This window comes from Danio rerio, chromosome 17, assembly GCF_049306965.1.
Source record: "Danio rerio strain Tuebingen ecotype United States chromosome 17, GRCz12tu, whole genome shotgun sequence".
NCBI classification, from domain to species: domain Eukaryota; kingdom Metazoa; phylum Chordata; class Actinopteri; order Cypriniformes; family Danionidae; genus Danio; species Danio rerio.
This window is the reverse complement of record NC_133192.1, coordinates 39,221,651-39,232,044: the sequence shown is the minus strand read 5'-3', so window position 1 is coordinate 39,232,044 and position 10,394 is coordinate 39,221,651. Positions and strand designations below refer to the sequence as shown.

Below are 10,394 nucleotides of genomic sequence, written 5' to 3'. Positions count from 1 at the left end.
GAATCAGTCTTTTCACATATGTCAACAAGAATATAATATATATATTTATATTTGTTTTCAAAAAAAATTAAGAAAAAGACATTAAATATCTTCTTTTTCTCACTTGGCTTTTGAGTTTGAAACAGTTTTTGAGTATCGGTGATCAACTACACACAACCACGCATGCAAAATAAACACAAACACATGAATACGCTCTTTCTCTCACACGCACACACACATACGCACGCTGCATAGAAGACTTGTGTGTTATCAGCAATAATTGGAGCCGTTACTGTTGGCGTTGAATCCCCAGTGTGTCTCTCTTTTAAAAAGAAGACTCTTTGCTGCCATAGAAACGAAGCCAAGTGCTTAAGTGTTTGGCCAGCGGAGAGACAGAAACCCGAGCTGCTTCTACTGTACAACTGCCCTTAAAACTCACCAACCACTCGCGTTTGTTCTTGTACTAAAATATAACTTGATTATCTAATACTTTTTTTGTTCAAAGATGCTGAGAAGGAGATCAAATAAGTCGTCGAGTGGGTGGGAACTCAACACGAGTCCCGCTATTGCTATATTGCACTTGGAGTGTGTTTTTTATATATAATCATGCTCTCAGCGAGTGTTTGTTATCTTCAAATTCAACGCAGGTAGCAAAACTAAAAGTCAAATGAGAAAAAGAATTACCTCCAACCCCCCCTTTACATAATAATAAAACAATACAAAGCTGATAGTGACACTACTAACAGCCAATGATTATATCAAGGACAACCGTTGTATATATAAAAGAACGTTTGTAAAAGTGATTGTCTTGTAAAGATAGAAAGTGTCGAAAACATCGAAGGCATCAGCGAGGTCACCAGTTTATACTAAAGGAATAGTTCATCTCAAAAAAAGGAGGAAAATTCTAGAACCACGTCATCACCTTAGATTAGGGTTTCTCAACCATGCTCCTGGAGGACCACCAACACTGCATGTTTTGCATGTCTCCTTTGTCACACCTATTACAGGTCTTTCAGTCTCTGCTAATGAGCTGATGATCTGAATCAGGTGTGTTTGGTTAAGAGACATGAAAAAAATGTGCAAAGCTGGTGGTCCTCCAGGAACGTGGTTGAGAAACACGACATTAGATCTTTTTAAATGTGTATTTTAAGAGTGGGAAAAATAAGACGTTAAGCAGAATTTTCAAGCTGCCCTTTTAGAATTACCGGGCCTTCAAGCTTTAGAAAGACAAAAAAAAAAGTAACAATAAAAGTGGTTTATTCTAATTGTTTACCATATTTAAAGATTTCTGGTGCTACTATAATGCATTTGTTTAACTAAAAAATCTATTTTATTATTATCAAGAAATAATATATCGTAGCTTTCATGCCTGCCTGTACACGCATATCTAAATGTAGTAAATTGCAGTTTTTTTTTGTATGTGTGCATACTATACTATGCTTGTTTAATATGTATCAGTTTGTTCTTGTGTTTATATTTTTAACTCAACCTTATTTTCCCCATATTTTTACAAATTTAGATGTTTTTTGTTATAGTTTATTACAAAAAAAGAGAAAAATTCTAGATTTAATCCCCTTACATTAGATCTTCCAAACGCTTATTATGGGAGTGGGGAGGAAAAAAAGACATTAAGCAGAATGTTCAAGCTGCTCTTTTTCAACTACTGGGGCTTCAAGCTTTAAAAAGACCAAAAAAGTATTAATAAAAAGGTTTTTTTTCTAATTGTTTACCATATTTAAAGCTTTCTGTTGCTCCAATAATGCATTTGTTTGACCAAATAAAATATATTTTATTATTAACAAACAATAAATTACAGATTTCATGCCTGCCTGTACACACATATCTAAATGTGGTAAATTGCGATGTTTTTTCTATGATTACATCCTATACTATGGTTGTTTAACATTTATCAGTTTGTTCTTGTTGTTACATTTTTAGCTCAACCTTATTTTCCCCATATTTTTACAAATTTGTATTTTTTTTTTTTATAGTTTTTTCCAAAAAAAAAAAAAGAGAACAATTCTACATTTAATCACCTTAGACCTTTCCAAATGTTTATTTTAGGAGTGGGGAAAAATAAGACGTTAAGCAGAATGTTCAAATTGCTCTTTTCCAAATACTGGGCATTAAAGCTTTAGAAAGACAAAAACAAGTAACAATAAAAGTGGTTTATTCAAATCGTTTACCATGTTTGAAGTTTCTGGGGGGGAAATATATATATATATTTTATTATTATCAACAAATAATAAATCGTAACTTTCATGCCTGCCTGTACACACATATCTAAATGCAGTAAAGTGCATTGTTTTTTCTATGATTACATACTATACGATGCTTGTTTAATATCAATCAATTTGTTTTTGTGCATATATTATCAATTCAACCTTTTTTCCCAGTAAAAAAAACTACCGGGCCTTCAAGCTTTAGAAAGTCAAAAAAGTAACAATAAAAGTGGTTTATTCTAATTGTTTACCATATTTAAAGCTTTCCAGAGCTCCTATCATGCATTTGTTTAACTAAAAATATATATTTTATTATTAACAAGTAATAATCATAGCTTTTATGTCTGCCTGTACACATATCTAAATGTAGCACATGGCAGTGTTTCTTTGTGTGTTCGCATACTATGCTTGTTTGATATCTATCAGCTTGCTCTTGTGCATACATTTTTAACTCAATGTTTTTTTCCCCATGACCTTCAAATTTAGATGATTTTTTAAAGTTTGTTCCAAAAAGAATAATTATAGATTTAATCCCCTTACATTAGATCTTTCCAACCGCTTATTTTGAGAGTGGGAAGAAATAAGACATTAAGCAGAATGTTCAAGCTGCTCTTTTGCAACTACTGGGCCTTCAAGCTTTAGTAAAGTGCAGTGTTTTCTATGATTACATCCTATACTATGGTTGTTTAATATTTATCAGTTTGTGCATTTATTTTTTTTCTCCATGATTTGCAAATTTAGATGTTTTTTTTTTTTTAAATAAGCATTTATATTTAATTTAAGTGTCTTTCTCAGCACTTTATTTTAAGACTTTGTTATATTAAAGAGAAAACTACATTTTGGACAGATTATTCATTATCCAAGACTGCAAAAATGAAATAAACCCCAGTTTTGTTTGGCTGTGGTGCATAAAACAGGTCAAATGTTTCTTGAAATCTTTAACAAAAAGCTACTATTAAAGGAAAAACCAGCCATAATCATCCTTTTTTGATAAGTTTCAGTTAAAACACTATGTCAAGACGACTTTGTGGCTTCAAAAGATTTGAAAATCCGCATAGTTATCTGAAGTACTTATGATTTTTTTTCGTCTCTTTTGAAGATGAAAAGCCCTTGGGTTATATTTGCGATGAATGGCACAGAACAACATGAACGTTCTGCTAATCTGTGTGTTCTACAGAAAAAAGGAGTATTATTCTGGAACGACATAAGGGTGACGCCTGCCTGAATTTTCCATTTGGGATGAACTATACCTTTAAGATGCTCAAAAACAGAAAGCCCGTAATTACAGCACTGGAGATCAAGACCAGGCGTACAAGCACAGTTGTGCAAGCGTTTGGCAGTCAGTCACGTGGAAGAAAAAGATATCTTCGTTTCGGAAAAGGAGGAGAAAACACACACACATACACGCACACACACACTTGCTTTTGTGTCCTTCGGCGTCCATTTCACAGCAGTGAACAGTGAGTGAGTTCTGTGCACAGATCAGTGTGTGTCCATGAGTCTAAAAGTGCATTTTGCACACGCACGCACGCAGACACACACACATTCACACTGAGATGGCATGGCTTACACTCCCAATAGCCCTATATCTGAACACGAAGCCCCTGAATGCCTCTACAGCATCGGTCTCTGTCTTTATCCGCCTCATACACACGTAACACACACGCACACACACACATTATACGGGAGTGAGCCAGTCCCTGAAACTGTTCTTTTGGGATGGGTCTTGTTGGCTGGTAAGGTAAAAATAAATATGTTTTTTATCTTTTGTTTCGTCGTGGGCAGGGGATTGTTAGCTAGCGCCAGTCTTCATCATCTGCATCCTCGTCTTCATCAGAAGAGTCGTCGCTGCTCGCTCTCCTCCCTCTGCCCTGATCTGCCATCGCCCCGTTCTGCTGGGCCGCTAACAAGGCGGCTGCTGCCCGCTGCTCGGCCTCTCTCTGCCGGAGCGCCGCCGCTTTCTTCTCCGCCTCGGCGTGACTCTTCATGTGGGCACTGCGGCTCTTCACCTTATAGAAGATCCTAGAGGGAAAGAAAAAACTAATTGATCATATCTGCAAGTCAGTAGTTTGAATGTAATATAATGTGTGTTTTTATATAGCGCGTTTACTGTGTGTGGCAATACACCCAAAGTGCTTCACAATCATAAGAGGGGGTTCTCTTGACACCACCACCAGTGTGCAGCATCCACTTGGATGATGTGACAGCAGCCACAGGACAACAGCGCCAGTGTGCTCACCACACACCAACTATTGGTGGAGTGGAGAGACAGTAATAGAGACAATTCGGTGGATGGCGATGATTGGGAGGCCATGATCGGTAAGGGCCTAGTGTTGTCACGATACTGGAATTCGGTACCAATCGATGCTCAAGTTTTAAAAACGTCCATTTCCTGCTAACATTTGAGCACTACTGAAAGAGTTCCTCAACACCGCTGAATTGCCATTTTGTTCACATGCTCAACAGAAATGACTGTTATCGTAAAGGTCATCAGTTCACCGAACTTAACGCTGTTTACATAGAGTGTAAACATAGATACAGGGACACTGGAGCGTTTCAAAGTCATGTCGAACTGCTGATTTGTCAATAAGCTGACATATGAGTAATCCACCGATGAATCGCGGCATTAAAAATGCTCCACTGTCCCTGTATCTGTAAACATGCTCAATACCGCTCAAATGTTAGTGGTAAAGGGACGTTTTTAAAATTCCAGTATCAATTGGTACCCAATTCTAATATCGTACAACCCTATAAGGGCCAATGGAGGGAATTTGGCCAGCACATCAGGATTATACTCCTACTCATTTATGAGGGCCATGGGATTTTTGATGACCACAGAGAGTCAGGACCTCTGTTTAATATCTCATCGGCGCCCATTATAGTATAGTGTCCCCTTCACTTTACTGGGGCATTAGAACTCACAAAAACCCCAGGTTGAGCACCCCCTGATGGACTAAAACAAACTACAACAGCATCCAGGTACTGACAGGTTTTTTATTCAGGTTTTGTTAAAGGTCCCGTAAAGTGCATAGGACATACTATAGCCCCTCCCCTTTTGTTTAAAAAAAAAACAACAACCAATAGCGTTTTGTTTGATCACAGCTATTCCAGTGAGAGTGAGGTGAAGGGGGCAGGGCATATCAGATACTAGACAATATTTAGGCTTTACGTGTTTTTATCAGATTTATATCTAAATTGTGTCACTGTTTTGGAGCACACTAGAAATCAAACAATCAAACAATACTGATACTAACATTAAAAAACGTTATTTTCATTTGACAGGACTTGAATCAACAAGATATGACTAAAAAGAATCGTTCATTCACGCTTGTTTGATTCATGAAGAATTGGCTGAGTCAGATTTATCAATGCATTCAAATGTTTTTTGTGAACCGAGTGTAATGCTTATTTGCAGAGATGATTCATTTAAATCTATTCATGATCAGACATGAACATGAGATCTGGATCAACAGCAATCGCGATCAGTTCAGCAAAGCTTTGTTAATTAAAGGAATCACTGAAAACATTGCATATCTCAAGCCTGCCTGGATTGCTGAAAAGTTCCACAATAATTTGCAATATCATGGCTTTTACTCTTTTCTTTATCTATGTTAAGCTGCTTTGACACTATCCACATGGTAAAAAGCATTATATAAATAAAGATGAACTCAATAATTAAACAATGATTCATTCACAAATAAGATGTCCATATCATTTAGAAAGTTGGAATCAGCTGGATTTAGAGAAATGGTATCTGACTCAAAAGAATGAGTCACTTGGAAATCAGAGATTCAGAAAGAACCAGAGGAGTTTGATCAACTGGATTTGTGAATCAATAATTCAGACTGGTTTTGTTAACTGGCTCAACTGATTCACTGCAGAGATTTCACTAAAATCATGATGCATTTACCAGTTCAGTCAGATTCATGAACTCATTCAGACTTTGAGCAAGATCAACTGATACCTTTGATCTGATCAGTGAGTCAATCAGTTCATAAGTGAATTAACAAAATAATAATTCAAACAATAAAAATCTTTAAAGATTGATTCAGTTCATGAACTGGACATGCAGATTATTTAGCTAGTTAAACCAGAGAACAGTATCAAATGGATTTGTGAAAAAGTAGGTGTTTCCTAAAATGCATACATATGCACTATTCTACACCATTTTGTAGTATAAATAGTGCAAGTAGTGCATTCACACTGAAAACTCTAATAATAATAATAATAGGTACACTTTAAACAGCCGGATGATGCACTTATTCAATAATTAAAATGAAGTGTGGAATGTTGGACCCTTCACGCACTCAATGGTCGCAGTTTTGCATACGTAACAGAAGGGGGAGAACTTTTGGACACTGATGTGTGATTATTTTGGATTGTAAAAGCAAAATTGTCCTACGAGAGGTTATAGCACCTCCCGATGGTGAACGCAGTTATACTCATGGCAGGTTTAATTTGGTAGTTTGGTCATTTATTTCACTAATTTGGCACCTGTCAAACCTTATTTGGGAAACGATTTGAATTTCTGCTTAGTGCTCCATTTGGGATGACACTACATACATGCACTATAATGTTGAGTTTGTAAGTGCATAAGTACATAGAGCATAAGTGCATAAATTATAGTTTGCCGTTTGGGACCAGTCATTCAGACTAGTTTTGCTAACTGAATCAACCGGTTCATTGCAAAGACCTGGTTCAAAAGAATGATTCTTTGTTCAAATAAGTGATTTGTCTTTCTGAATACCTGATTCAGAGAATTGGAGTAGTATGATTGGTGAATGCATCGTACACACAGGTTTAGTGATTTAGATCAAACAGATTCACTGCAAAGGTATAATGAAAAGCAAGATTTTCTCCCCCAGATCAGACATGATTCATGAACCAATCGTTCAGACAGGTTTTGTCAACTGGATCAACAAATTTTAAGATGCAACTAAAAATGAATCATTTATAAATCAGTCATGAAGTTATTTAAGATGAGCTAAGCTTAATGAAAAATAATCAACATAATTCAGGAAATATTAAGGAAATATTAATTCAGACAGGTAAAAATTAATAAATAAGTAAATTAATAAATAAACAAACATCCGACTCTAACGATCGATTCATTCTCAAATTGGGCTCAAAGATGAAATGAGAAATGGATCAATTGGAATTGCATAACATTCACATGAACTGGTTTGGTTAACTGAATCAACTGATTCACTGCAAATAAAAAATATGATCTCTCTCTGATTTGAATCATATACACTGCATTAATGATCCAGATAAACAGATCATCCATTGCAAAGATATGAAAAAAATAAAATTGACCATTCAGTTAATTCAGCAGAACTTCTAACTATAACTCATAAACTATGATTCATAGTACAGTTTTTATTAACTTGATCGGCCAATAAGAATGCTTTGTTCACAAATCAGAGATTCAGGGTGCTTTCACACCTGTGAATCGATTCAGTTGTTCCAAAACAGAGATTAAAATTGTTACATTGTTGCTCTTTGCTCTTGGAGCGGTTCGCTTTCACACTGCAAAGTTTCTAATCGGACCAAAAGAGCTAAAACAAGTCACGTGCGAGTAAACTCTCCTTACATTGGTCAGAGTGTCAGGGTTTATTTTGCAGCGTCCCGCTCTGCTGTCAGGAGAGGTGGTGGTTTGGTGGTGATTGACAGGGTGCGCGCGAGAGACGCGGTGGGGAGGGGTGAGAACGGTGCGCAACGATGCCTATTTGAGGACTGGGAGAGAGACACGAGATTACCCGGAGATCATCACTCGTTTGCGGGCATCCAGAGAATCGCGAAACTTCCCGCCATACTCATAATTCTCTCTTCATATAGCCTTAAGCCTATTACATATCCATAAAACACTGTGATATAACCGCGCTCGGATCGGATCGCTTTCTCACTGCAATCGAACCGCTCCAGGGTTCGTTTCAATCGAGCCGAGACCACCTCATTCAAGCGATCTCGGAGCGATTACTTTGGCGCGGAACAGAGCGCGATTGCCCTGTTCACATATGCCAATCGAACCGCGCTAACTGGGCAAACGAGACACGTTCCGAAACAAAAGTGTAGGTGTGAAAGCACCCTTAGATTGAGATATGTAGTTAAACCTGAGAAAAAGGCCCAATCCCAATTCTATTTTTGTAGACTTTTCTGAAAGGGCATTCCAGTGTCATCAAGTTTCAGAATGTTGTGGGACTGCTGTACTGGGACTGGAGTTATGATTAGGGATTGTAGATCGCGAAAATTTGTAGCTTTTCTTTTAGCGATTTTTTATTTTATTTTTTTTAGACATAAAAAGTGTCTGTTTGTTGTAAAAATTCGTAATAATGACAAAAATTACTAATTTGTGGATCTCCTTAATTCCGGGTCCAGCTATACTGCCGTTGTGGCTGGTGTATTCTGGGAAATGTTCTTACGCCTTGGTTTCGAGTGTGCTCCTAAATAAAATATCTGTTCAAAGGGCTATTCACCCCTTCTCCTAAACCCTTAGCCTAAAGAGTATTGGGACAACCCTACCCCTTTACGGGAGCTTGCAAAAAGAGGGGTAGGGGTAAGGGGAAGGGCTAAGGGCTAGAATTGGGATTGGGCCTAAATTCAGTCTGATTCATAAACGCCTCATAAAGAGGTATTGTTTTTTTTTTTTCTTTTTGCAAAGTGGACTAAATGACTTGTAGATTGAAGATTAATCATTAGCTCACTAATTAGAGATTCAGAAATGCCAGTGAATTAGAACTGTCAAAAAACACTCATTAACTAAATCATTACAAAAAGACTAATGCTAGCTGACCAACGATTGAGTTTAATTTAACACCAGATGGGTCTCATTTGTAAACACTTCACTCCTCATAAACAGCATCTCACAAAGATATTCTTTTTAATGCCTTGCAGTAACATTGGACATTGCTGGAAGCAAGAGCACGTGTGTGTGTGTGTGTGTGTGTCTTCAATCTCTCTCTCACTCACACACACACAGTATGTAGGAAACGTGGCATTCAACATCTCCATGGACTTGGTTGCTAAGAGACTGTTGATTTAACAAGCCGACTGTTGCCATGGATAAAATCTCCAATCAAAATCAGATGTTGCCTTTTTACTGCTTACTACTAGACTGAACCCTGCTGCATGAACACCTCAGAGCTGTCAAGCTTTATTGATTTCCCTGTAAGACCCTTCCACCTTTATAAGCAGCTCTCTGTCAGCTCTATGAAACAACCACACAGTGCATGTAATCTGATGATTTGTGCATCATAAAAAGTAATAGGAGAGCTAGTTTTAGATTGTACTAAATGAGCTACATTTACAAAAGACACCCAGTAAGATGTAATTCAGAATAACAACTATTGTTTATATATGCACTGGTGTCCATAAATAGACACTTATTGTCATTTATATCTTGTTCTGACAAGATATACAAGTAAGGAATAATCAATGGCTTGCCATGCATTAAAGGTTTTTAATTTAATAAGGTTTGTCCTCGCTGTGCAATATTTGTCAGAAGTTTCACCAGTTTTGACTTGTTAGATTTTCTAGTCCCTCCACTGAATTAGCAGTGACAGGCAGGATGACAGACGGAGAGAGAGAGATCATGTGTTTGCTGTTTAAACCTGCTAATGTTAAGATGCAATTTCATCAATCCGATCACAGATGGGCAAATAAAACATTCCTAGTCACACCTGGCGTGTGTTTCCAGTCACACGTGTTTCTTTTCTCAACTTTCTAACACTTCTCTGATGAGGGAGAATACGTATGTATAATGGCTTTCTCTTTCAATAACTGTTAATACTACAAATGCTGGGCTATCTATAGCAGAATATCCGCTTTATACATTTCATAATATACATACAAATCTTATTAAAATTGGCAAATTAATTAAATAAGCTTTAGCAACATGTTACTTTATGCATGGAACATAATTTAATATACAAATATATTACCAGTCAAAAGTTAAGGGTCAGTTTTTTTTCTTTTTCTTTTTATTCTGTTCAAAGTGGTATTTATTAAAATTAAAAAAATTGTTAAATATTTATTAAAATTATAAACAACTGCTATCTTATTGTATGTAGCTTCAAATAAAATTACTCCAGTCATTATTGTTTTATTACTATTACCATTAATAATTATAATAATAATAATAATAATAAACAATAATAATATTAACAACAAATAATATTAGAGTGATTTCTGAAG

General features: G+C 36.5%; 1 protein-coding gene across 3 annotated transcripts in view; it reads right to left on the bottom strand.

The window, feature by feature from the left end:
* Positions 1-2,945: 2,945 nt before the first annotated feature.
* mideasb (mitotic deacetylase associated SANT domain protein b) overlaps positions 2,946-10,394 on the bottom strand; it is a 59,907-nt gene continuing 52,458 nt past the window's right edge. For all 3 annotated transcript variants that reach the window (XM_017351828.4, XM_009293218.5, XM_073927810.1), the window contains exon 13: positions 2,946-4,223. In XM_017351828.4, the coding sequence (XP_017207317.1) occupies positions 3,998-4,223 (226 nt within the window). In that variant the 3' untranslated portion in view covers positions 2,946-3,997. The remainder of the gene's footprint in view (positions 4,224-10,394) is intronic.